This window comes from Lepus europaeus, chromosome 22 (genome assembly GCF_033115175.1).
Source record: "Lepus europaeus isolate LE1 chromosome 22, mLepTim1.pri, whole genome shotgun sequence".
Classification (NCBI taxonomy): domain Eukaryota; kingdom Metazoa; phylum Chordata; class Mammalia; order Lagomorpha; family Leporidae; genus Lepus; species Lepus europaeus.
The window spans coordinates 28,723,398-28,751,069 of record NC_084848.1 but is presented as its reverse complement, the minus strand read 5'-3'; the positions used below and the strand labels follow the sequence as shown (position 1 = coordinate 28,751,069).

The 27,672-nt window shown below is 51.6% G+C and overlaps 1 protein-coding gene across 1 annotated transcript in view; it reads left to right on the top strand.

The window, feature by feature from the left end:
* The window catches only part of RGS6 (regulator of G protein signaling 6), a 558,565-nt gene that overhangs the window by 508,567 nt on the left and 22,326 nt on the right, over positions 1–27,672 (top strand). Inside the window, exons 13-15 of the mRNA XM_062181104.1 lie at positions 2,286–2,411; positions 10,037–10,223; positions 26,248–26,337. Of these exons, the coding sequence (XP_062037088.1) occupies positions 2,286–2,411; positions 10,037–10,223; positions 26,248–26,337 (403 nt within the window). The remainder of the gene's footprint in view (positions 1–2,285; positions 2,412–10,036; positions 10,224–26,247; positions 26,338–27,672) is intronic.

Below are 27,672 nucleotides of genomic sequence, written 5' to 3'. Positions count from 1 at the left end.
AGCCTTCAGCGAGGGTGCAGCTGCTCCCAGCACAGTCCTTGCAGAGCCTGTGACCTTGGCTGGCAAACAGCAGATGACTGTGTCCGTCCTAGGTCGCAGTATGACCTGGCAGAAGGAGATGATGCGGCCTAGGGCTGAAGTTGGCTGCTGGACTCAACCCCAGGAGGATTTCTCCATAAACAGTGGGCTTGGGCCTCTGGGAAGTAACAGGGTTTGATTCGTTCTGTGGCTTGTATTTGAGAGAATCCATGGCCTGGCTTTATGTTATGTAAAAGGCCCAGCCTAGTGCTTTGAGTAAGATATTTCGTGGAATTCCCTATAGTTTGACCTGGTGGACCTTGTCCACTATTGTGACCATATTGAGTTATGCCTGGAAATGCAAAGTCAGACCATAAATGCCACCCTGATCCCTAAGCACATGATCAAGTGGTCACTGTCCTTAGAATTAGCAGACACCACGGTTGATGATCGCGTCTACGGGTACAGAAGTAATGGCATTTGGAGGGCCTGTGTCTGGAGCTATATATCCAGTATGACACCTGGGACTATTCAGATGGAAACTTCTAGTGTTTAAAACCAAATAGAACTTAAAAGTCACTGCATCAGTTGTGTTAGCCACTTGACCAGTGCTCAGTGGCCGCCTGAGCCTGGTGGCCACCCCGTTGGAGAGCACAGGTACAGCACATTTCTGCCATCACAGAACATTCTACAGGACTGCACTGGAGAAGAGTCCTTTGCTTTTCCCTGCCTTTCAGTGCACAGGCTTCCTTCCCCTTTTTCCTGAGTCTGATTTGTAAGATAATTATTGAGAAGATGTCAATTTCTTAATAAGAGGAAGTGTGATTGTATTCACTTACTGTCAGAAATAATACCAAGTATATATCTACATTTTAAAAGAGGAAAGTTAACTATTGCTAGAGCAATGTTTCCCACTCTTCAGTGTGTCCATAAATCAACCTAGGGACCCGGGTGAACTATGGGTTCTGACTCAGCAGGTCTGTGTGGGGCCTGGCATTCTGCTTCTGGTCCAAGGACCACACCTACGTGGGGAGGAGTTCTAGCGTGGTACTTGTGAATTAGAGACTTATTCCTTCTTGAAGGTAGGGGAAGAGATACACAGCAGGTGAACACGGGAGCTGAAGGACATATTCTCATTGTCCAACCCCAGAAGAATAAGAGCAGCCATTCTTAGGCCTGAATGTAGACAGCACAGCAGAGCTGTCAAGGCTGCACTTGAGGCCCGTGCGGTCCAGCCCCTATCCTGCACTCCATCGCTCCTGCCACGGGCCTTTAGGCAGCGTATCACTAGGCCTTGCATCCCTTACCTGGAACTGGGAGTAACGCGCGTACGTTTTCCTGAGTGGTTACGAGGAGTCGGTGGGTTGGCAGGTGTGAGCTTGGGAGAATGTCCAGCTCACCATGACCACTACACATGGCTGTTCTCTCAACAAGGGACTGCCGTGTGCTGCTTCCAAGCAAGTAGCCGTGGCTCATCCTTGATGAGAGGATGCCTTTCTGGTCACCTGCGCTTCGCTTCACTCTGAGCAGAGCTCTCAGTTCTCCCCTGTGGACTGAGGGAGAGCTGGAAGTTGGGGTGAGGGCAGGGGGGTGACGTCATTGATGAAGGGTGACATTCACAAAGCATTGTGGCCCGTAGCTGACAGAAGCGGTGTTGTGGGCGTACTCAGTGGTGGCTCTGCGTCCTGTAGGCAGCAGTCACTTGATGACCCTGGGAACCCTCACTAAGCGCTGCCCCTTCCACATCTCCCCTTTAAAGTTTGTTTGTTTCCTTGTGTCTGTGTGTGTTTGAAAGACAGAGTGATGCAGAGACAAATATCTCCCATCCTCTGGTTCACTCCCCACATGCCCGCAGCAGCCTAGGCTGGGCCAGACCAAAGACGGGAGTCAGGAATCCCATCAGGGTCTCCAGCATGGGTGGGAGGAACCTAGGTATTCGAACCGTCACCCGCTGAGAGCAGGGTGCACAGAGCGGGAAGCTGGACGAAGCGGGACAGCCAGGACTCAATGGGGTGCGGGCATCCCAAGCAGCCGCTTAACCTGACCCCACATCCCTCTGCCAAAGAAAGCTCTTACTGTCGGTTGCCATTGCTATCCAAAAGCTCACATTTGGAACTTATGCAGATTGTATAGAATCTGTCCGTTAAACATGAGACATTGCCCTTTAGTGCGTGAGACAAAATGAACTCGAGTTATTGAAGAGAGTATGATACAGACCTTTGCCTGGGATCAATCATTTTTCAAACCTTCTCTTCTCCTCCCCAAAGCAAAGAGCCCAGCCAGCAGCGAGTGAAAAGATGGGGCTTCTCTTTCGATGAGGTCCTGAAGGACCAGGTCGGGCGGGACCAGTTCCTCCGATTTCTGGAGTCTGAATTCAGCTCAGAAAACCTCAGGTAAGTCTCTCAGAGGCTTGAGCTGTGTGCAGGATGCGTGACGAAATTTGCATAATCCGTCTATGCACCTCCCTTCTCTGGCAAATATTGTTAGGGTTCAAAGTCAATTTGCCACCAATCTGGCAAAGGTTGAAATGCAAAAGAACAAATTAAAGCATGCAACTTTGTTAGCACCATCCTGGCACCTCCCAACACCAGCATCTTTTAGTTCTTTAAGCATGGATGACATTTGCTCAACTAACTGGAAACACATCTTGGATAACAGCCAAGGGTTTGATAGCACCACTGGTTAAGTAAAGCTCCTTGGAACCTCAGAGGGGAGAAATGGATCAGAGGTGCTCCCCTCCAAACGTCCTGATCAGGGGCCCTACGATCTGAAGGGCTAACCAGAAAAGAGGGGCCCCAGGGCTCATTTCAGAGTTTCGAACATCCCAAATAAGTATCACCAGTTAACCAGAGGCGTGATGCACCTGTGAATCAAAGATGGCTTTTCCTTGCTCAGGAAATTTTATGAACTTCATGCCTTGATCCTCTGCAGTCAGTGATTGTGTCTATTGGACTATAACTAATACTTTATGAGTGAAATGTTTCAATAATTACTGTTTAATAGAAAAATATTCAAAACACGGGGCCCAAGGTGAGAGGAAGAGAAGAGGACACGTGACAAGGGACAGAGATCTTGGTCATTATTTGGCCTGCTGTTGCGTTAGATGAAGAATGAGAGAGACCCATGGAACTCATGGCTTACCCAAGCCTTTTAGTGCTTGTAGCAAGCTGATGGCTCCCCGCTGGGTAAGGTGGAGCACACTTCTTGTTTTTTCTTTGCACTGTTCTCTTTTAAATACTCAGCTAATTCTCATCTTCTGAGGCTGTTTTCTTCAAAACAGGTTTTATGAATATTTCAGATGTTTTTTCTTGAAAAAGTCAGAGTGTGTATGATAAGCTACAGGCAAAGGGCTGCCCCCACCGATGTTGACTTGTAGAATCTGTGTTTTTATTTGAAGTTAGAGACCATCCAAGTCCAATGCATCCACCAAGTGATGTCTGGCACACAACGATGCTGTATCAAGCCCCGGCTGAGGGTCCTCTGAGGGACGCCAGTGAGTCAGGCTGCACACTCTTGTCCTCCAACCACTTTGTAGGCTCTTGAAGAAACAGCACAGGACAGTTCAGTCATGAAATATCTATATATGAGTGCAACCTCTCAGAACTATTTTGGAAGTGGTTAAATGAGGGAAGAAGCATTGTCCCACTCCAAGAAGGCAGATTGTAAGTGGGGCTCTGAAGAATACATAGGCTGCTAGGAGCAGGGAGAACATTGTAAGCTGAGGGACTGAGCCAAGGGTGGCAAAGTGACAGTCCCCACCAAGAAACCTGGGAAGATGTGTGATGCCAACTCACCCTGTGTTCAGTGCCTTCCTAGGCAGCTTATGCACCCAGGCAGCCCCCTATGTAGCCAGCTCAGCCCCACTTTGTATGCTCAGTACAGTCTGCTATGGGTTGAGTGGGAGTTGGCTCTCCAAAGTCATGTGGGTGTTGAAACCTCAAGGTCTGGTGTTAATCGTGGATGGATTCGGGTGGGGACTTGATCTAATCATGGCAGTTAGGAGATGAGCCGTGGAAGGGTTTAGGTCATCGGGGGCTTTACCCCCAGAAGGCAGCTCTTGCAAGGAGGTTGATGGTCATTGAAGCCAGGTATGGCCCAGCTTCGGTCTCCGCTTCCTGGATCACCTAGTGATCAGTTCTTAGCACAAGTTCCTCTATGGCCAGCCTCCCCCAGACACCAGATTAGTGGCACTGCCTAATCCTGAGCAGTGAACCTCCAAATTGTAAGCCAGAATAAACCTTTGCCTTCCCAAGAAGTTGCACTCTGGGATTTTAGTTGGAGTTGAGGAAACGCTGACTACTACAGTCTCCAAGAGCCACACCTGGGGTTCTTCCCCATTGCCCCTTCTCATCTCTTCCCCCCTTGACTTTCCAAGTGGCATGGAGACCCCTTTACTTGCCTGCTTCTTAGCCTGCAAGTGGCCTTAGGACCCTCTGCCACCCGCACTGCTAGAGGAAGTTTGGAGAATGACCTAGGGTCCTGGTCAGTGTGAGGACCCCAGGAGCAACTCCTGGCTCACCTGCCACCCTGCCCATTCTGGGGTATTCACTCCAGAAAGCCCTGAGTGTGGCCAGAACACACACCAATTGAGATTGGTCTCCCCAGATACACATCCCCCTGAGAGCCCAGGAGTGTGTCCCTGGCAGGTGTTCAGTGCTTCCTCCTCCATTACCTCCTGTGCCTCTGCCAGCTCCTTCCCCCGTGCCAGGAGGTCTCCATTTAATGCCAAGTGGAAGAATGTTGCATGAGCATGTAGGGAGTGTGCCAGCCCCCAGTGTGCATGTACAAACCCTAACTTCAAGAGGATCCCTTCCAACCCACGACAGAGAAGAGGATAAAGAAAATAGGACAGGGAGAAGAAGTATGGCCTGAGACTTCTAAACCCTGCCCGGATGCCCCCACTTCCATGTTTATAATACTCAGCGTGGTTGGGTACATGGCAGGGACTCAGTGTGAAATCTCATAGTATTAGGACTCTCCGGTCATCCATTGCACCGTAGTTTCTTCCTCTCTTCCTCTTCCCTTTGGTTTTTCTTTCCTTCAAACCTGAGGATTCAGAACTCACTGTTTTTTAACCTCCTTGTCCGGGGTGGCCACACAGATGCACCTCCACTGTGGGCTGTGTACATGGTAGCCCCTAGGAGTTGTGTAATATGGCACAGCTGGAGATCCTGCTGGCCATGCCAGGGTCATTCCTTCTCCCCAGAACTGGTCAAGAGCCCAGGCTACTGGCACTGCAGCACAGAAGGGAAAAAGACTAACAAGAGCTCTGCTGGACACATTGCAAAGTGGTGCCCCTTACGCCTTCCTGGTAGATGGGGCTGTTTAGCTCAGAACATTTTTGCATAGCACATGGAGTTCCAGGTAAGGAGCCAAGGGATCAGATTTATACCATGGCTGCAGAATGTCACGTGGACTCTTCCTGGGGAGAGTTCTATGACATACACTGTAATGAATCATCCTCTGATCATTTTCTTCTGGTGAGTCTATGAGATGAGGGAGGAGTATCATGTCCAGGGCCTGCAGGCTGTGTTGGTAAGCTTTTCATCACTCCAACAAGTGCCCGAGAGAAGTGTAAGAAGGAAGGAGGCTCATTTTGGCTAACGATTTTGGAGGTTCACAGTCTAAGATCTAGTAGCCCTGCAGGTTGGGCGTCTAGCAAAAACAGTGACAGCAAATGCCAGACCGTGGAGAGCTAGAGGACCACAAGGCCAGCCAGGAAGCAGAGAGAGCTTTGGCCAAACTCATCTTAGATATCCAACCCCCTCAATGAGGACTCCCCTTCCAAGGGCACAGAACCAGTGACCCAAATACCTCCCCCTGTGTGCTATGCAAAAATGTTCTGATCTAAGCATCCCCATCTACCAGGGAGGCCTAAGGGGCACCACTTTGCAATGTGTCCAGTAGAGCTCTTGTTAGTCTTTTTCTCTTCCATGCTCCAGTGTCAGTAGCCTGGGCTCTTGACCAGTTCTGGGGAGAAGGAATGACACCCCCCACCTGGGGCCATGTCCTCACTCTTAACCTATTATCCACAAACGTAAAACATTGGGCACCAAGCCTTCAATACCTGGACCTGTGTGAGACACTAAAAGAAACAGCCACATCCTAGCAGGGGGCACAGCCAGCATGCTGCCACTCCCTGCAGCACAAGCTGGTCCTCTTCCTCGTCTTCTCACCCACCCTCGTGGACCCACGGAGACAGCTGTCAGATGGGTGCCTTCTGAGTGCCGGTGGCTTCGCCAGAAGCTGGGCGCCTCGGAGTCGTGCTGAGTCCTTCACCCTGTGTTGTCCCAGAGGGGTGACAGTCACCCTTTACCTCTCAATGCACTTCCCCTACCCCCGACACCTGCACTTCCCCCGCCCAAGTCTTTGCCCTCCCTGTCTTGACTCCCTCTGCCACACGGCAGGGCATGAGTTAAAAAATCAAAAGCCACAGCCAGACGCATCCCCTGTACATTTTTTATGAGCTGTGATGTCTCCTGAGAGAGTGGAGTTGTTCTCCTAACCTGCAGATTGATGATCGTGGTTCCGCACGGTGTCAGCTGAGGAGAGAAGCAATTAAAAGAGAGCACAGGAGACCCTGGCAGGTCTGCCTCCAGAGCCCCCGCCTCCAGCAGCAGCCCCGCGCCCCAGGAACCTCGGGAAGTGCCCTCAGCCCAGCGGCATCCCCCACTAACCAAGCCCACAGTGACTGGGAACACAGGCGGCCAGGGGACCTAACTTGGTTGGCGGGTGGCTGCGACATGGGTTGAGAATTTCAGCCCAAGCCGTTATGGAGTCAAGTTCAATGCCATTGTTCCGCAGTCTCTGCTTGACCAGCAGAGGGCGCAGACACACTGTGTTCTGCCCAGGAGTTTGCTTTTCTCTGGGAACCAACCCTAAAGAGCATTTTCTAAGCCATGGAAATCTAGTTTGTGAAAAGCTAGGTAAGCTAAGCTGGGGCCCGGGAGGGCTGCCAGACTCCCCGCGAGATGGAGAAGGGTCAAGGGCTCTAATGCCAGCTGGCTGGGAGCGGAGAAGCCCAGCTTCCCGCAGCCACGGGAGAGGAGCCCACCCCGGGGCAGCCCCTGGGCCACCCTCAAGTCTCACCCATGCACCTCGGGCCTCATCCCAGCCCTAGAGGAGCCTGAGCCGGGGCTGCCTCTCCCCCTGCCCTGCCTTTGCTTATCTCAAAGCCGTTAACACACATCAAATGCCTGCGCACCGGGCCGCCTCCTGCTGCTCTGCAGATTGGCAGCTTCCAGGGGCAAGGTGAGACAGGTGGTCTCCCTGATACCAGCCAGTCCTCGTGGCCTGCTGTCACCAGGGCCTTGCTGCTGCTGGCACCTCCCTCCCTGCCGGCGTTCTCGGGGACGAGCAGGACCTGCAGGCTCCTGATAAGAGCAGGAGCTCCGGGAGCCTCCCCCGGCCCCACGTTGGCACTGAACATGCGGGAGCGGAGCCTTCGTGGCTCTGGGTGTGGCGGGGGAGGGGGACAGCCACCTCACAGCCTTGGCTCTGAGCCAGGGCCCAGCCTGAATTCAAGGGAACACAAAGGTGCTTCAAAGCCGGGAACGGCCAACTCATCCCGTGGGGTGCCGGTGTTTTTGCTGTCACTGGAGAGGGACAAGGCAGGTCACTTCCAAGGCAGGCAGAGGGCTGGGGAGAGAAAACAGTCCAGGGGCTGCCACCCCCACCGCTCCCTTCCACCTCCTCCAACCCGCCTATTGTTTCTCCTTGTACTTTGATTTTAATTCTGGGGCTTGCCTGGCAAAGGCAATCTTTTAATTTCTATGTAAAAGTCCATTCCACGTGATGCTGAAATTGCAGCTCCTCTGAACCCCCTGCAGCTGAGGGGCGTGCATCCCCGTGACCCCCAGATAATTCTGTAAAAGGCACTCTGGAGCTTCCGTGACCATGGGCTCCCCCACGTCTCCCCAGGTCTTCCCAGAGGAGCTCAGTTCTCCTTCTCCTTCCCCAACCCAACCCCAGGGCAGAATGGGGGCAGGGGACAGAGATGACAGAAGGGCATAGAATTCACCCGGCGAGGTGGGCGGGGGGCGGCTGGCAGGCTAGAAAGGTTGCTGCCCCGGGAGTGGCTACAAGCCAGGGATCCAGGCCAGAGGCGACACCCAAGAGAGAGCTGGCTCCCTGGCAGCCCTGACGTGTGCTTGAGGAAGACCCACTGACTTAGTCTTGGTGACTTGCCGCTCCCAGCAAGGGAGTCCTCCAGCCCTTTGAAATATCAACACCAGCTTCCTTTATTAGAGCTGGTCTCCGCTGCCCGTCAGGCACCTTCTTCCAGTTAGAGAAAGCTTGGCTGGCACGTGCATCACCAGGGGACGGTCTTTAGCTGCAACATCCTGGTCACTTCCTCATCTCACACAGAGAACTGAGGACTTGGGGGTGGGTCTGGGAGGTGGAGGTGCCAGAGTGACAGCTCATCTGAGCGATTCTAGATTCTTCCTTCCCCTACCCACTGGACTCCGGCGAAGGAGACACTGCTGTTCCCTCTCCCCTGGCAGCCAGAGAAAGGGCTGGGATTAGGGGCGGGTGACAACAGGTGGCATTAGCAAGAGCCCCAGGGGCCAGTCTGAGCCTGCAGCTGTGCCAACCCCTCATCACCCCCACTCCCCACCCCAACCCCGCCCTGGGGCTGAAAGAGTCTGGATGGAAAGATAGCCCAGGTTACAGGTGAGGAGGGAGGCACTCAGAGGCAGAACGAGGGCAGAACTGAGCTTCCTCGGATCTGATCAGTGAAGCCTCTCCTTCCCCGCTCTGGGATCCAGGAGGGAACCAAAACCACCAGGGTTTTCTGCAAGAACACGAAACAACCAGGTTTCTCTCCTTATGGAAATAGGGCTGCATTACCCTAGCCTGCCACTAAGTGGCGCCTTTAGGCCATGCACTGTACTCCAATTTCTCTGAAAAGCAACAGAAAGACATGCTTGTTTAAAAAATGCAAGTGCATCTTACTTTGCTTGGAATTCATTGACAGGCCAAATGCACTTCCTCCCTGTTCCGCTTCTTTGTCCCTCCCCGCTCACTGCTGAGACCACATGGGGTAGTCCCTTGGCAGGGAGAGCCGCCCAGTGGACTGGTCCTCAGGGAAACTTGGCCTGTCCCAACCCCAGGGCAGAGAGTGTGCTGCCCAGCCCTGAGTCCCCCTGGAAGGCTGCCTTGGGACCACTCCTGCAGAGCAGGGAGCTGTGGTCCAAGGCTCGGCTCCCAGCGGGAAAGAGCTCCGAGGAGGTGCTCCGCAGGGACGCACCTGCACTGAGGTTGAAGAGAGGCACAAGTGCAGGTGAGCAGGAGCTCCCTGGAGGACCCTTAGGCAGCGTCCCCTCCCCCTGCCCTGATGCCCCTTCCTCTTAGCTCCAGATGAGCTCACCTTCAACGTGGAAGCCATTCCCTGAATGCCTACCCTAGGTCACGCACCATGGGGACACTTGTCCTGCCAGTCACATGAATGGCTGCTTCCTCCCAGGTCTACTTTTTTGTGTGTGATTCCAGGATTCTGCTGCTTCATTTTGTTGCCTCCCATTGATCCCAGGCAGATTTAACAAAGGGATGCCCTTTGCCCATGCAGCTCAGTGGATCTCATCCAGAGGTGATTTTACCTTCCTAGGGACATCTGGTAATATCTGGAAATGTGTTTAATTGTCATAACTATTGGCATCTCCTGGATAGAGGCCAGGGTTGCTGATGGATGTCCCACGATGCCCAAGACTGCCCCTATTGTGTGTCATTTACCCAGCCTGAAATGAGAGGGTGGCAAACCTTGACGTAGCGAGAGGAACCTCATCACGGCGGCTACACACACACTGGTCTTGATGTCCATTTCTTTTCTGCCATCTGCAATAGTGGAACACTCTGTATTTTCAGCAGTCCCTGTGGTCTTTGTGACCCAGATGATGACCTCAGGGTGGGCTGGGGGGTGTTATGGAATGAGTTTCATGGACATCAGCCCTAGGACCATCTCCATCCGGGGCCAGATGCTGAGCCCTTGGCACTGACTGTGTCTCTGCACCTGCTTCAGGTTCTGGCTGGCTGTCCAAGACCTCAAGAAACAACCCCTGCAAGACGTGGCCAAGAGGGTGGAAGAAATCTGGCAAGAGTTCCTGGCTCCAGGAGCCCCGAGTGCAATCAACTTGGATTCCCACAGCTATGAGATCACCAGTCACAATGTCAAGGACGGAGGGAGATACACGTTTGAAGACGCCCAGGTTTGCTTACCTCCTCCAATGGCTGTGTCGTAAGGTGTTCCTCCGTCCACTTCGCCACTCCACCCTTTAACACAAGCCCTGGGCATCGTGACTAGCTAAAACTCCACGTGCTATTATCTAGAAGTCCATTTGCTCTTCCAGACGGATGCCCAGTGGAATCCCAGGATTTCTTTTCCTAGATAGGATTGTGTAGAAACAGACACTTGCAGTTGCAGATGCTCCTCAATTTACAGTGCTGCATCGTAAGTTGGAAGTGCATGGAATCCACCTGACACATTGAGCATGCTCGCTCAGGCACGCACAGCACACTGTGCAGTGCGTCGGTCGGTTCTCCCCCCGGCTGCAGGGTGGACGGGGAGCTGCTCTCAGTGCCGCTGTCTGGCTCCAGGGGGGAGGATCCCACTGTCTATTGCTAGCCCAGGGAAAGATGACAACTCAAAATTTGAATTATGGTGCCTCTTGAATGCATATCACTTTCACACCCCCATAAAGTCATAAAACCATCCTTTGAACCACCCTTGAGCAGCAACTGGGTGTAGATGCTTTAGCTTTTCCAGGAAAGATCTCTGTTTTATAAAAATCTGATGTCTGTGCTAAGTCAGTGGGAGAATCTGGCCACCAAAACACAGTGCTGGCCAAGTGGGTACAGTGAGCTGGCAGGGCCGTGAGTCAAACCCACATCTGTAACCGCCGCTGCGAGTTCCAGCTGTGAGAACAGCTGTACCCCAGGCCTTGTGCCAGGTGATGCTACACCACAAGCAGCAGACAAAAGCCCACCCTCAGCAAGGCTATGGGTGAGTGTGGGAGACAGACAGGCAATGGCAACGGTGTGAGAAGAGGGGAGCTCCAGGGATAAAGCAAGCCCACAGCAGGGACTCTTAACCCTGCAGGACCCAGGTAGGACGTTCAGATGCTAACAAGGCTGCTCAAAGAAACTGAAGGCACCCTCAATGCCAGGCTCACTCTTGAGGGCTGGGTGGTGCCATCTCTAGGGCTAGCACTGACCCGTGTCTTCCTTCGTCACCTAATTTTTAGCTCCCTCCACCATCCCGTACCCAGTGGCCAGACCTCTGATCCCCTCAAATCCACTCCTCTTCTCCCTCACCTGTGGGGTTTCTGAAAAAGAATTTTGGGGGTTCCTCTCCTGTACATCTTTTGCTCTAACTCGGGAAACTCAGTGCACACAGAACGATGTGAGAATACAGCCCGGGTCTTGTCACGTGGCTTTGCCTGGTCATTTGCCCGGAGCTTCTGAGTGGAAGCACCTGGCAACCTCAGCACCAGCACTGTCCTTTCTGTCCCCCCGGTCAGGAACTGCACTGAATGCCTGTGTCAAGTGCACTTGGTTCTGGGGAGTTCAGGGGCTCTGCTTTGCAACCCTGTGAGTCCCTGGTGCCCTTGGCATCTTCAGGGCAAACTGAGTCCTGACAACAGCTTTCCTTCTGATGTATGAAATCCATGCATACAGGGTCTTCAAAAAGGCCATGCAAACAAGTGTTGTGGGAAAACTGTGCATGGAGGTAAAATGTTTTTGCATCAGAATAACTCATCTTTTTTTTTTTAATTTTTTTAATTCATTTGAGAGGTAGAGTTACAGACAGTGAGAGGGAGAGACAGAGAGAAAGGTCTTCCATCTGCTTGTTCACTCCCCAAATGGCCACAATGGCCAGAGCTGGGCCAATCCAAAGCCAGGAGTCTGGAGCTTCTTCCAAGTCTCCCACAGGGGTACAGGGGCCCAAGGACTTGGGCCATCTTTTTTTTTTTTAAAGATTTATTTTATTTATTTGAAAGACAGAGTTACAGAGAGAGGTAGAGACAGAGAAAGAGGTCTTCCATCTGCTGGTTCACTCCCCCAGATGGCCACAAGAGCCAAAGCTGTGCCAATCTGAAGCCAGGAGCCAGGAGACTCTTCCAGGTCTCCCACGTGGGTGCAGGGGCCCAAGGACTTGGGCCATCGTCTGCTGCTTTCCCAGGCCACAGCAGAGAGCTGGATCAGAAGTGGAGCAGCCAGAACTCAAACTGGCGCCCATATGGGATGCCAGCACTGCAGGCAGAGGATTAACCTATTACACCATAGCACCGGTCCCTATAACTCATCTTTTAATTCCATTTTCTGTGCACTACTTGGTGCTGGGAGCATATACAGGGTACTTGGAAAGTTGCTGGAAATGGAGTTAAAAGATAAGCTGATTGTGATGCAGGACTGATTTGATGGTGAGGGGGAACCTTGACAGTCAGTGATCACCTGTTGCTGGGGTTGTATAGGCAGAGACCTCATGAGTATTGTACATTTGCAGTGCACCTTTTCCATAGCATTTTTTTTTTCAAAGTAGAGCAGCCAGAACTCTAACCTGTGCCCATATGGAATGCTGGGATATTTTTTAGAGATTTATTTATTTATTGGGAAGGCAGAATTACAGAGAGAGATCTTCAATCTGCTGATCCTCTCCCCAGTGGCCACAAAATCCAGGGCTGGGCCAGGAGCTTTTTCTGGGTCTCCCACATGGGTGACAGGGGCCGAAGCACGTGGGCCATCTTCTGCTGCTTTCCCAGGAATATTAGCAGAGAGCTGGATGAGAAGGGAGCAGCCAGCGCTTGAACCATGCTCATATGGGTTGGCAATGGCTTCACCTGCTGTACCACGACACCAGCCCCCAGTGTTCTCTTACTATCATCAGATTGCAAGCAAATGCTCAAAATTAAGGTCGATTTCAATAAATGCCTTTTTCTAAGCTTTATTTAAATTTAGAATCCCACTAAGTGCACACACATGGTAACTGGACGTTTAGATATCTGAACAGGCTCCCCTTATCTCTCACCCCCGCCCCACCTCAGCCCTTGCAACTTACTTGATGAAAAAAGTAGGATCCATGGCCCTGCAAAGATGTCCACAGTTATGGATTTTTCTGATTGCAGCCTTGTGGTGCTGTTTACCGTGCACTTCTGTCCTCTGCATTTCCTATACCTTGGTTGCTTCACTGGGGTATTGCATCAAATTCAGATTTGATTTTTATGGACAAACATACTTGAGAGATTAGGTAGTTCCCTCCTGGCAGAAGGCACACAAGGCCTCGCAGTTTCTCCTTTAGTGATTCTGGTGGTGTTGATGTTCATTCTTGAATCCACTAGTTCACTGAGGGTCACACAAAGGTGATGTTTCCATGAAATCACGCTGTCTTCATTTGTTAGCTGGCGTATGTCCATCAAGAAAAACTTCCCTAACTACTGCTTGGTTAACTAGCTGTGTAGTTCATGTACAAAACCCAAGATACACATTTGCTGTTTTCCTTCATTTGCCAGTTTTCAACATAATGTGTGGTTTGCTATCACCTTCCGGTGGTGGACAATTTTGTTAGTATCTTGAAAACTAGTGACCTTGGGCAGATTTGATGTATTGTAGTCCATTTAGCTTATCTTTGTTGATGCGTGGATGGTGTCACCTCTGGCCAGCTGGCTCCTTCCGGCATCACCCTGACAGTCTTTGACGTCATCCAAATAGCAAGGAAGCCGCAGTGTCCCAGGCTCTGCCCTGGAGCTGGGACGAGCTGTTTGTCTAGAGAGCCCTGATTCTCCCAGGTGGAAATGCTGTTTAGTGATCACATCTGGGCACTTACCAGTGGCCATGATTCTTGTGTGTTCATCATTTTTAAGGTCTTTCCAGTGAACAGACTAGGAAACATGTTGTTGTTAGTAATAAAAGTACATCATAAGTTCCTACCGCTACTTGTGATTTAAATTCAGAACTGCATGCAGTTTTATTTAACCTATTCTGTTTAACATCTGTGCCTCCGTTCTGTATGCTGACAGTCCTGATTCTCAAAGGCAACCATAGATGACAGTGTGATTACTCACTTGATTTTTTTTTTTTTTCTCAAAACTGTGGTTCCAGCACTGGAGCAACAATAGGAAGGTCCTTAAAAAGGTGCCTAGAAAAATGGAGTGAAGAGATAGGTCAATTTTGGTGCAAAACAGTTTTAGAACCCATGCCTCCTATTTTCATAATTCACATTCTCCGTGCACACTTTGAAAACCCGTCCTGTATGCAATTTCAAAATTTTACAGCACCAAGAAACCAAAGAAGCTTCTCTTTTACTTCCATTTCCCGTGGAAGTCTGTAAAGTACCCTCATACAATTGGTGCCTGCTTCTCCGATGGTTGCAGAGGGTTGTGCGGTGTAGGGTGCCAGGGTGTACTCGGTCAGTTCTCTCCTTGCACATCGTGTTGCTTCGAATTCAAAAAAGATCGGATGGGAGGACTTGGGAAGCCAGCACACTGTGCCTTGACAAGATCCGGGTACCCAGCCTTCATTAGCACTGTGCACTGTCATTTTTCAGGTATTTCTGAATACCTTGTGTCTCGCTGCCACAGCAGTCTTGCAAGGTAGACTAGGTGAGCATGTCCTAGGCATAAGATGTGAGCGTGAAGATGTCACAAGTGTCCCCTTCTTCTTCTTCTGTTAGGATTGGTCTCCCATGAATTCAAATAAAACAGCCTTCCTAAACCAGTTCCTATTTTCAGTGTGTTCCATATGGTTTCTTACATGTGTTTCCTCCATAAATATACAAAGGGCTTCCTACTAACAGAGTGACCTTGGCCAGAGTACTTAAATTCTCCACATGTAGGACAGATGGGCCCTGTCCCTGGGTGGAGTGGGTACTGGGTAAAATGCAGCTGTTGGTATCTAACAGCACCAGGCCCGCAGAAAGGCAGGGTTCACTTTTACTATTGGATTTTCCTAATGTCATTCATATTCCTTTTTATACTTTTACGTTTAACATACTTGGCAAAAAATTCAAATAATTATCTGCAATCTTAGCACCCAGCAGTAAGCGTAATATTTTTATCCTCAATGTATGCGCACAGGTGTATGTCAGGATCCCTGAAGCTGTACCAAAAGCCCACAGGTGCATCTTTCTCATCGTTCCAGCAGCTGGGAAATCTAGGGTCAGCATGCAGGCAGACCTGGTTTCTGGGAGGGCTGTCTGCCAGGCCTCCGTGCTGTGTCCTGAGACAGAGACATCATGAGAGGGAGAGGGAGAGGGAGAGAGAGAGAGAGAATTGATCTCGCTTCCTCTTGTCAGAGTCTAATCCCTTCTGAAGACCCCACCCTCACAACCTCACCCATATCCAGTTTCTTCCCAGAGGCCCTACCTCCAAACAGCATCATATTAGGGGTTAGGGCTTCAACACTGTGAATGTGGGGGTATGCAAACCTTCGGTCGATTGCAGGGTGGGTACACAGCCAGGACAGCTCTGTGGCCTGCTTTTTCAAGAAGCCAGGAGTTAGTTAAAAACTAAACTTGTTCTGCGAAAAAAGGGGATGGTATAAATTTGAGGTTTTATGGGTCATATCATCTGTGTTACAAGCATTCAATTCTGCCAAATAAGAGCAGTTAAAATGTACATACCATCAATGAAATCATATAGCTTCATCCCCCAGAAACTTTATTTATGGACAGTGAAATTCAGTTTCATGTAATTTTTCATAATATATCATTTTTATTTTAATATATTTTCAACTGCTTAAAAACGTGAAACATTCCTAACTCCCGAGACATGAAAAATGGAAGCCAGGTTTGAATCCCTTGCTGTGGTTATGACCCCTGTACTAACCGATATATGGTAAAAAGTACTGAAAGTCTTCAAGAAATACAGAGATGCTGTGTAAAGGTCAGCCTTTCATCACTAAAAGTGGTCTATCTTGTCTCACAGTTCTGGAGGTTCACAGTCTAAGATTGGAAGGCTCTACTGGTTCAGCCTCTGGTGACGGTCTCCTTGCTAGCCAGGTCCCGAGGTAGCACAAGACATCAAATGGCAAGAGACAGAGAACGTAAGCCTAGGGGTCTCCACCTCAATTGTCTTTCAAAGACCCCACCTTCAAATACCATACTTGGATTAAATGCCTATCCTCTTAGTACCTTTAACATAAGGTGTGTGGGGTGGGGGCAAACACTTGACTTTGGAGAGAGAAGTATTGAAATCATAGCATCCAGAAGAGAGGGTTGGAAACAGCTCATCTTCAATTGGAGAAGGTTGTATTGGTGTAGTCATGGCAACACAGGGTGTTGCAGAGCAGAAGTTGGCCAGTACCTGACACAATGTCACACCCATCCTGGCCAGTGTTGGCTGCCTGCACCAACAGAGGAGGTGCAGTTGAGAATTTTCCAGGTAAAGAGGTTAAAGTCCTTGGCAGCCCATGACCAGCAAGGACTTGAGATCTCCAAGCTTGCTGGCCAGGAGTCTCCTGCCAGGAACTTACTGTCCCTGGATTGTGCCGAGAGCTTGGTTGTCACCCTGACCCCTGGAGAGACTAGTCCTGAGAGATGTGCCAGGGCCAGGCAGGAGGCTCTTATCTGGCTTCTGCATTTCTTTTAGAATTGTGCACTTGAGTCCTCTAAGTGTTTTCTCCTCAGTTTGCCCACCTGCTGAGTGGGGATGGTGATAACCAAGCCCCTTGAACACTCCATATGGGTAGCTTCTACGCCAGGATCCTCAGAGAAACCTGAGCTGTGCCCTCATGTCAGCCGCAGGGAGCCTGGGTGAGGCCCAGGCAGATTTACCAGCTCATTGGAAGTGGGCCTGGGGCAGGCTGCAGCCTCTCTGGGAGGAGGATCATGTGGAGTTGACCACATGCATGGTTATAGCAGAAGTAATTGCCTGTGCTTGCAGGACACCCCTCCAACACAGGCCCCGCGTTTGCACTCTGGTTTTGCTGATCCATTTGGCTTTTTTGGGAATTTGGGCCAAGGCCAAATTGGCCCTAACTGTCTGTGAGCTGTGACCGTAGCCCTCAGCCGTTGGCTGTGCTGTTCCAATTTCATAGATTTAGCCTTGTGAGGGAAGAAAAAAAAAAATGGGCCATGATTTTTTTTTTTTAAGGACTGAGTCCTTTATGCTGGGGATTGAGTTCTTTGCTGTCAGTCCTGGGGCATCAGATGCTTTGCGTTGTCACCTGCTTGCCTTGGGGTCTCAGGCGAGGGTCTTTCCTGTCTTAAATTCCTCATCTGAAAAATGGGGATGATGGCTCACCAAGAGTTCTAGAGAAATCGTTTGAGCTCATAGCCCTGATAGTCCTTGAGAAAGTGAAAAGTCCTATCTGTCCGTAAGTGGGAATTCAGAAGAAGGAATGGCATTCATTTTCCATGTGGTCTCCTAATGATAAGCTGGGTTGGAAAGGAATTCCCGGAAGATGGTGTCAGCTCTTGGAAGGGGGGAAACACAAGGAAAATGTGCAAGACCAATTAGGGGCGGGGTTGGACCTTGAGCGTCCTAAAGAACTTGACGTTTCTCATCCCGAAGACAGCAGCAACGCCCTGCAGGCCTGTGGGAGAGGGGATCAGACGGAGGTGGGCAGAGCAGGCTGGAGCCAGGAGAGAGGTCTTGGGCAGGTATTCTGAAGATGTGCTGGCAGTTTCTGGAGGAGAGACTTCAGCCACAGGAAGTCCTGAAAGCTAAGGTCTCCTCGTAAGTCCTTTGCCTCCTTCCAGAACCTCCACCAGCCCCAGAAGGAGACAGGAGTCAGTGGGCCAGCTGCTCGGCTTCAGTTTACAAGGTCTGAGTGTCCAAGGATGTTCCAAGGACTGTGTTCCTGGGTCTGTTCCATCCCTTGTCCATCTGCCCAACCGTCCGTCTCATGCACATCTATTCTCTCATCAAGCTGGGAGACCTTGACCTGTGGGGCATGAAGTTCTATGCCAAGGGAAATTACACAGGAAATGGGAGCTCCAGATGGCTTTTTGCCATCAGGCAGAGCTTGTCTCAGAGCACATCACCCTTAACAAACAAAACAAAACAGGCCTAAGAAAACACTTCACTGAGATCAGCGTGGATTGGATTGGAAATCTGTCCTTCAAATGGATTGAAAGCTGAAATGGGTGGGCCAAGCCAGCCCCTGGGCTTTCAGCCCTGCAGATCCCTGCCTGTTCTTCCTCGTTGTCCAAGTACAACTGCTTTTCCGACTGTGGTATCTGCTGAGAGCCAACCTACTCTGTCCCCAGAGGGCTTTCTGGACCTTTGGATCTGAAAGTTCTTTGGTGGGAGGAGGAAGTTGGTCTTCTTTCCCTTCATATGCCCCTACAACATTGAGGACATGATCTCTGTTTGTGGTTGAGGTTAATTTTTTTTGCCTTGACAGCTCAGTCCAGAATTATGACTCTCTCTGCTGTGCCTATTGTAAAAAGGCAGGGGGTAATTTGTCCCTTGGCTTTCAAGTTTTAAGAGCCCTGCCAGACTTCCTCAGGGAGCATACATAGTAGGTCATTGGCAAACACTGGTTAAATTTGGTTTCTGCAATATACCAATTCAGTAAAACTTGGGATGCCACTAGACTCTGGGAAAGTGTGGACGCAAAGACAGGCACCTGCCCTTAAGCAGAACCTCAGCCTGAGTTCCCAAAGCTCTCCTGGGCCATCATCCATTTATAGAATGATCCAAGGTCAAGTTCAAAGCCAGGATGCATTCGGGCTGATTACATAGCTGACAAAGATGCCATCAAGTGTACACCCACCATCCGCAGACAAGAAAGCTTAGCCAAACATTTCTAGTAGTACCTACACTTGGATGTTTAAAAGCAATGTGGGTAAGGAATGCAAAGTTTCCAACCAGCGTGTGCTTTCTTTAAAATCCGAAGCCTGGAGGAGTGCAGTCATGTGTTTGCCCTGGACCGCCCGCAAGTGGAGGTCTTCCGGCCTGCGGAGGGCTGCACATCTTTGCTGCGATGGTGGATGGAGGTGGTGGCATTGTGTGCCCATGTCACAAGACCACACCAAGCTTCCTGGCATTAATCCCCTCCCAGAAAGTGTTTCCTGCTAGAGTCCCCTGCCAGACATGCTTTGATAAAGAATGCCGTGTGCGGCTTTCTCCGGGGATTTCTCATTTTACTCGGTGGGTGGTTTTATTTTAGGGAGATGAACAACAGAGGGAGGGATGCATTTTGAATAGAACAGGTGAGTTGTTGGAGATCAGTTCTGCCTATTACCACACGGTGTAGTAGTTCCTGGAGAGAAGGAATCAGAGAATTCAATTCCAAACTTGTCTTGTTGCTGCTTCTGAACGTAGATTTCTTGCACCAAACCCCGTGACCTGGAAGAGGAAAAGGAAAACAGTTTTCTCAGCCAATACCCATGGGATTTGGGTAGGTAAAAGGCATCATACAAGGCTGCCTTTGAAGTTACCCTTATCTAAAAATAGAGACTGAACAACATGAACACACTGTGCCCTTTGGCCGGGTACGTTGAATGTGTTTATACAGATGCTTCGCCGGGTAAAGGCAAGTGATCTTTGACACTTACGCCCTCTGATGACCTTGAAAGATACCTTATGGGGAAACAAGGGGCCTGGGGAACCCGCACAGAAGCTTCTCTTTTAATATCCCCAGTCACCCAACGCTGCATCCATCCGTGTAAGCGGAGAGCCACATTTCTGTGGTCTCTCTTCTAGCAGAGACCTCTTCTGTTTCTCAAGCAGATACTCCAAGTCCTCACCACTGTACACACTCTGGTCCTGCAGAACCCGTGCTTAAACAAAGGACTCCCTAGGCTTCAGCACACCATGTCTGCATGCTGAACCATGCCTTTGGTTTAAGGTATTCAAGAGTTTCTTGAAAGGTGAAATTCGGGGACACAGACTTGCTCCTTAGGGCTTCCCAAGGGCCCCTCAGTGCTTTGCAGGTTGAAGTGTTCCCAATCAAGGAGCACAGCTTCCTACTATGGAAGGCAAATTGTGTGTGGCCAGTCTGTTAGGCAAGAAACCAGAGCATGGGTCATGCCTACTGCTTTGGCCTTGACCACTGCGAACAGTGGTGGCCACGAAGCCCTCCTGCAAAGGAGCCATGAGCACTGGGCTGACTCAGACTTAGGACGTGGGGGGAGGCCCCTAACCTTCCCCCAGCCCGTGTGGAGCAGGGGCTTTGTCTCAGCCAAGCAACCCCGGCTCCCACAGAACCCCAGGGCAAGCACAACGAAAAGCAAGGTGTCAAAGTGGGAGGAGCTTGAGCTTTTGGTGTCACACAGCTCTGGCTGTGCCCTTAACCTTGGCCAAGCCACCTGACCTGTTAGAGTTGCAGTGTCCACCTCTGTGACGTAGCACTGATGCATGGCTCGGCTCTGCTCCCGAGCCCTCTTGCCTCCCCTTTCTCCAGAACCTTCTGGTCTTCTGTCTCATGGACCGCCATCCCTCAGACGGGAGTGCCATGAAATGATCCTTAGTACTGGCCGTGACGTCATCATTGTAGAGCCCCCAGTTCTGTTTGTGCATTTCGCTGGGTGATGGACAGGGCTAGAAAAGGCTGAGTCAGGACCTGAACCCCACCTGGCCTTGGACACCCATGTCCACAAGCCCACACAGCAGTGTCACATCCTGTCCCACGGACTCATCTGCTTATCTGCCTTTTTGGGACTACAAGGGTCCCAACAGCTCCTGAAGTCTGGGTGTTATTCCAAATAGCTTAGGTTTGGAGGGCAGAGATGAGGCATGTACACCTGCAAAAGGAAAAATAGAGCTCTTGAAATCATAAGAAGGGCTCTTGGCTGCTGTGCAATGATTCGGCTGAGTGGCTCCCCCGTCTAGCAGAGCGTTCTGATACTGGGAAATGAGACGGTTACGGTGTTGGGAACCCACCGCAAAGGGGAGGGCCTAGGGGTGTTCTGAAGTGGTTCAGCTGCTCCGGCATGCTCATGGCCCATGGCCCTCGCCCTTTGTCTGATTACCTGCCCCATCTCTTGTGAGAGCCACTGTGTTGTCTAGAAAGAAAGGAGATTTCCAGATGAGAACTCCTACAGCAAACCACTGATTTGTAGCAGGTGTGGTTGTCAGAGTGTGTGCTGCTGGCTCCCTCCTGCTCCCGCCTGCATCTCGGCCCCTCCTGAATCCAGTTGTTTTTGCATCTTCCTTAGCCTTCCAGGCAAGCCGAGCACCCTGCCCCAAGAAGGGAGAGGAGGAGTGAGTGGGGCATCAGGTGGCATCCCAGCCCTGTGACTGTCACCACGGCAGGGGTGTGCTTCCCTTCCACCGCCAGCACCATGGCTAGGACATTTGGTGTGGCTTAGGGCCCTGGGGTGTTGGTGGTGTTGTCCCTGGAGAAAAGGCCTCTGCACTGGGTTCAGGGGTCAGTGTGATCCCTGGAGGTTCTGCTTGTTTGTGGTCAACTGGGCCTTCTGGCTTGGAGGAAGAGGGAGAGAAGAAGAGGAGGGAGGAAGGGGGAAGACAAGACGGAATGAAAATAGGAGGGAACACGTCTTCTCCAGCCCCTTAGGCATTGGCTCACCACGGGGGCTTGGCTGGCTTTGCCAGGCTCACTTGCCCTTTACAGAGTCTAGATAGACATTTTCCTTAAGACTGGTTGTCTGCAGAACTGGGGAAACAAACCAGAGCCCCTCATAAATCAACAGAGGTCACTGCCAAGAGCTTTGTACACTTGCTGTCCCTGGCAGTGATAAACTCATTGCATTTGGGAAATGGCCAAGGACCCTGAGCCCAATCTTAATTCTCATTCCCAGAAAAATCTCAGCTCTCTGCTCACCCACCCCCGGTTCACTGTCTTTGTGTTTCCTAGACAAAGCTGGCGAGGAGGAAGGAACCCGTTTCCATAACTGGGTACATCAAAGGCTGCATTTCTTTGCTTGAGGGAGGGCTAGCCGGGCAGGAGAGAGCCACAGATCCTGAGGCTGTGGGGAAGAGAGGCCCAGGCCAGAGGGAGGCTAGAGCTGGGGCCCCTGCAGAGCTTCTGGGGTCCCTTTTTTTGGGGGGGCAGACCTGTGTCTTGGGTCTGCTGTTAGTGCTTCCTTGTAGAGTGGTTGGAATCATGGCCAAGGGTAGCAGTGGGATTGGCAGGGGCAGGGCACCCCACACGACCCATCCTCTTGTGGCTCATCTCACCTCCTGCTTCCTCTCTACACTGCCTTGCCTTGGTGCCTGGCTATGGTGTTGGCCCTGTGGTATGAGGAAGGTGAGAGCAGTGCCAGACTGCTCTTATTACCCACACCAGCCTCCCTGGAGAGAGGACACCCCCACCCCAGCTGTTTCCTCCCTGTGCCTGGCTCACCCTTCCTGCTCCAGTCAATCCGACTGTGCAGCTGCATGGGCAGACCCTCCCTCTCCCAGGTCCCCTAGAATTGGGAGACACATTGCTCCCTGCCTACTCAGATCTCCCTGCGTGCATAAGGATCTCTCTGACCAGCATACCTAGCAGGCCTGCTTGTCCCCAGTGGTGCCCATTCATAGCACCTTGAACTTGAACTTCTCCTTTAGAGCCCCTTGCCCCACAGGCCATGGGCATCTTCGTGCAAGGTCTGCCTTGGCTGGTAGACTCAGAGCCCGATGACAGTAGAGACCTGCCTGCCTCGGCCAGGCTGTAATCTCAGCCGCTGCTGCCTAACAGATGCTCTGTAGGTGTCTGCTGAACACCTGTGGCTAAGTGTGTGGGCATCGGCCTTGCCTTGTCCTGCTCTATCTCAATCGACAAAGCTCTTCTAACAGACCAGCCTTTCCCTTGCCGCAGTGAACCTTTAGGAATTAGCAGGATGGGGACAGACATGCATGGCCAGGCCAGAAGAGCCAGGCTGGAAGAGGTTTCCTGAGCCCCCTCGGGGCAGCGGGGCGGTTTCTTGAAATACATCCTGGGGCTTTTGATTGCTCTGCAGAGTCAGAACAAGAAGCAGGGACCCACTGCTTAGGAGGGGGGTTTGGAAAGGGTCCAGGCACCTTTCCAGATGACTCAGGAGCCACCTGCCTCTGTCGGCCAGACACAGCAGGGCCTGCCTCGCAAAGGAGACAGTGAGTCACTCCTACCCTGGGTTAACATTTGTGCTGGGATTTAAATGCTAGAACAATTCACAGCAACAGCAAACCAGAGGCTAAGACATCCTCGTCTGGGCTCTAAGACCAGTAGGAACGGGCGAGCCAAAGACTCCCATTCCTTGGATATGGGGGAGGGGGCCAGCGGGAGGGGGACCCTTGCCTTCCTTCCATGTAGAAAGCAAGACCTGGACCCAGCCATGAGCCTGAACAGGCATTGGGCCTGCAAACCTGCTGAACATTCAATTCAAACACGCAGCTCAGTGAACCAAGAACCCGTGCACATCCAACTGCCATTTGGTCCTATAGTGGATGCCGTGCATCTATAAGAGAGAAAGGCATAGTGGGTTAGGCTGCCATATTAGAGTTCCTGGTTGGAGTCCTGGGTGCTCCACTTGAGATCCAGCTCCCTGCTAATGTACATGGGAAAGCAGAGGAAGATGCCCCAAGTGCTTGGGTCCCTGCCACCCGATTAGGAGACCTGGATGGAGATCTTGGCGCCTGGCTTCAGCCTGGCCCAGCCCCAGCCATTGTGACCCTTAGGAGACTAAACTCGATGATAGAAGATTCTCTTTCTGTATCTCCCTCTCTGTCACTCTGCTTCCAAATAAAATATTTTAAGAGAAGAGAAAAATACACTCTTCCCAGCCTCTAGGAGCTTAGCTACAGGGAGCTTTTGTCTGAAAATTTCAGACAAACACTTCGTGAGACCATGTGCATATGAAGTTTGTTCATTCTGAACTCTTCTGGACTCTGCTAATAGTCCCAGGACCAGCCCAGCCCTTAACTTCCTCTGATTCCTTGCAAGGGTCCATTACCATGTGGCAGGGGTGGGGACCTCCCTGCTTTGGTAAATTTGGGGACATCCGAGATGAGGTTGGCCTCAAACAAGACTCTTTGGGGTCCCACTGAAGATGAGACAAAGAGCCCCCTCAAATTTCTTGCTTTCCGCTTTACAATTTTTTTTAAAAGTCTTTAAATTGACAAAAATTATATGCGTTTATGGTGTTCAACATGATGTTTGGACACAGTATTTGATATGTAAGATACAGAATGATTCCATCAAACCATTTAGCATGTGCATTACCTCACATGCTTGTTTCAAAGAAAACACTGAACATGGACTCTTAGCAGGTAGATGGTGTGTCGTGAACTGCAGGTGCCACGATGTCCAATAGATGGCTTGACTCCTGCCTTCCGTGTAAGGGGACTGTGTCGTCTGACCGACATCTCCGCAGTCTTGCCTGTTCCCCACCAGCCTCCGGAAGCCACCCCTCTCTCCCTGCTTCTGTGCGTTCCACTGTTGAGATCCCACGCGTGCTGGAAGACGGGCAGGAGTTGTCTCTGAGCCTGGCTTTTTTCACATCATGTCCTCCCAGCTCACCCGTGCTGTTCCAAGGACAGGATTTCCTTCTTTTTAAGGCTGAAGAGTGATCCGTGGTGCGTAGCTACCACGTTTCCTGTACCCACTGGCACATCACCCACAGGTTAATTCTGCATCTTGGCTACTGGGTGCTGTCTTCCTTTTGTGCCGGGTAGGGAGAGAGTCTTGGCGAGGCCTGGCCTTGACTTCAGTGTCCTCTGGCCTGGCGGCTCTACAACATGCTCCCCAGCTCACAGGAGGCAGAGAGCTGTTTCTTCCACACCCTCCCTGGGGAAGAGGGCGTCGGTGGCCAATCCTGCCTCTTGGCTGTGCACTGTATGTTCCCTTCCCCACTGAGCACCGGGGCCTTTGCCCAGCTTCACAGGAGGAATAGTGGGCTCATTGGGGAGAGGTCAGCAGCTAACAAACCCTCCCCACCCACTCCCCCTCCTAACAGGTCCTCTGTGGGGACAGCCCAGCTCTCTCGGGCAGCTGAGCCGAATTCCAGTTCAAGGGACAAAGTGTCCTTTTTCCACCTCATGGGACGGGCGAGGGTTTTCCTGCCTGTGATGAGGACAGACCTACAAGAGGACCACAGGGATGCAGGAAGTAGTTGGAAGTCAGGAGTGAAATCCGTTGCCAAGAACAGAATGTAAATGCCTCTCAGCATCCAGGAGAGGAGGCAGCTCCATGCCACCGCACCTGCCTCTCCTGGATGTCAGCCTCAGGCCTGGTTATTTGTCCACAAGCCCCATGGTCTGGTTGCCAAAAGCCCCTTCCAAGTGGAGTGGACAGCCCTGATATGCCCAAACTGACCCAACTGCAGGACTGACTGTTGGTTGTCTTTTTCAAATTATTTTGTTATTTACTTTTCATCTATTTGAGTGAGACAAAGCATGATTGGAGTCCTATCCACTATGCATTCCTCAAATGCACCCAACAGCTGAGGTTGGGCCAGGACCCAACCACTTGAGCCACCACTGCTGCTTCCTGGGGTGCACATTAGCGGGAAGCTGGAGTCGGGAGCCAGAGCTGGGAATTGAACCCAGATACTCTTAGGTGGGACCAGGGCTTTTTCACTGCTGGGCAAACGCCCACTCCCTGTTTGTTTGATCAAACTTTGAGACACTTGGAGATTCACATGTTGTTGCATGAAATAACAGAGGTGCACCACAGAGCCAGTTTCTCCCAGTGCCAACATCTTGCAAATCTATAGTGTAGTATCACAGCCGTGGTTACATGCACGAATTTTGTTCAGGTTTCCCAGTTTTACTTCCACTCATGTGTTTGTGTGTTTAGCCATTTAGTTCTGCACAACTCTATCATGTGTACAAGACACGGCAAGACGGAGAAGCATCCCATGACCGCAAATATCCTTGCTGCCGCCTCCTGTTCTCCCTCCATTCCCATCTCCTTCATCCACCACCCCCCTGGCAGCCACTAAACTGGTCTCTGTTTCTGTAATTTGTCATTTTGAGACTACAATATAAATGGAACCCTGGAGTCTGTAACCTGGGGGTTGGCTCTTGCACGCATCGCAGTTCCCTTGGGATTCATCCAAATTGGGTGCAGCAAGAGTTTGTTCCTTCTTGGCGCCGTGCCTGAGATTTTAATCAGAAGCATCCGACATGGCTCCTAGGCCCAGTTACAAATCCCATGGGACGTGAGCCTCGAGGACCTCTTAGTCCAAGAAAGGAAACCTGTTCTGGGTCTCTGGGTGTGTGTGGTAGGGAGGGAGGCAGAACGTGACGCAGATTTTCCAGGTTCCTGCGCACGTACCCAGGGCCCCCTGTATCCGCTGGGTTGTGGTGTCTGTTCGTGCTGGCTCACAGCTCTCCTGGTGTCTCCCCCACCTCCTTCCTTCCCCAGGAGCACATCTACAAGCTGATGAAAAGTGACAGCTATGCCCGCTTCCTCCGGTCCAACGCTTACCAGGACCTGCTGCAGGCCAAGAAGAAGGTATCTCTGGCAAGGGCGGGCTTGCCTTCCTTAGCCCTGTCGACTCCTGCCTGCTGCTTGCTGTGGTGTGAACTCAGAACAGCACCCTCTGGGTTTCTTTCTTTTCTCTTTCCTTCCTTCCCTCCTCTGCCCACGCCCACTCCAGTTAGGATCGGCACCGCCCCCTCCTCCCAAGGCCCCAGGTCCAGGTGCTGCTTTGCTCCCTCCAGTCCCTGCCACCTCTGCACGTGGAGGGGCGTGGGTGCTGTGATCCAGGCCACAGGGGGTCAGCACAGGAGTGCAGGACTGGCAGGGACACCAGCGAGTCCCTGAGATGCCGCAGCCAGCCTCATATTGCAGTGTCCGGCCCCACCCCACAGCCTGTCTAGCCCAGCAGTGCATACAGGGCAAGGATGGGGCAGCCCACTCACTGGGCAGGAAAACGTGTCTGTTTCAAGTGCCTGAGGTCATCCCCAGGACATTCCCTGCCTTACCCCCCACCCCAGTGTTTCCCTTTGCATTTAACCAAGAAGAAACCACATCCGGGCTCCTCTTCCTCCTCCTCCAATCAGCGGTGAGTCCTGGTTCCCTGCTGCCCTTGGAGTCATGGATTTGGGCGCCCAGGGACCTGAACGTGCACATGGTGAGGTTGGTGAGGGCGACTCCAGCAGCGGTGAGCTTGGCTGGACTTTTGGGAGGAGGGAAGAGCGAGCAGGGAAAGGCATGAGGGCTGGGAAAGGGGAGGCGAGAGAGATGGCTCGTGATTCAGAGTGCCTGCCAACCCTTTGTACTCTTCAGCGGTGATGTGAGGCCACGTGTGGTGAAGTGCACCTCGATTTGCCCCAGATTCCATGACTCCCGTGCCCCGCCACATAGGAGCACATGAAGCCCATCCGTCTCCCCTCCAGCCTCCCCACCCCAGTCCTTAAGTGTGGTTGTCCATGCACAGGCTCTCTGTCGGGCTGCCTTGCTCAGCCACGCAACCCCTCTGTGTGCTGTCTACCCCACGTGCCAAGATCCTGTCTGTGTATCTGGTTAGCACCACGTGACTCCAGAGTCTAGCACAGTGTGGTCTCCTGCTCTGCTGCTTTTAGGGAGCCCTGAGTGGAGCCTTAATAGTCTGAAAAAGAGAAAAAAAGACCTTCTGGCATGGCCAGATGGTCAGGACCCCGGCTCTCCGCGTCCTGCACCCCTTTCCCCAGGGGCAGCTGCACGCATGCGTGGGAAGCCAGCCTCTTGCCCACTCCTGCTGGAGGATGTCACAGCTCAGTGTGCCGGGGCAGGGGTGCTGGATGGGGGCTGACACCCCACGACTGGCCCAAGGCCCATGGCTTTCAAGTCCTGGGAGGAAAGACA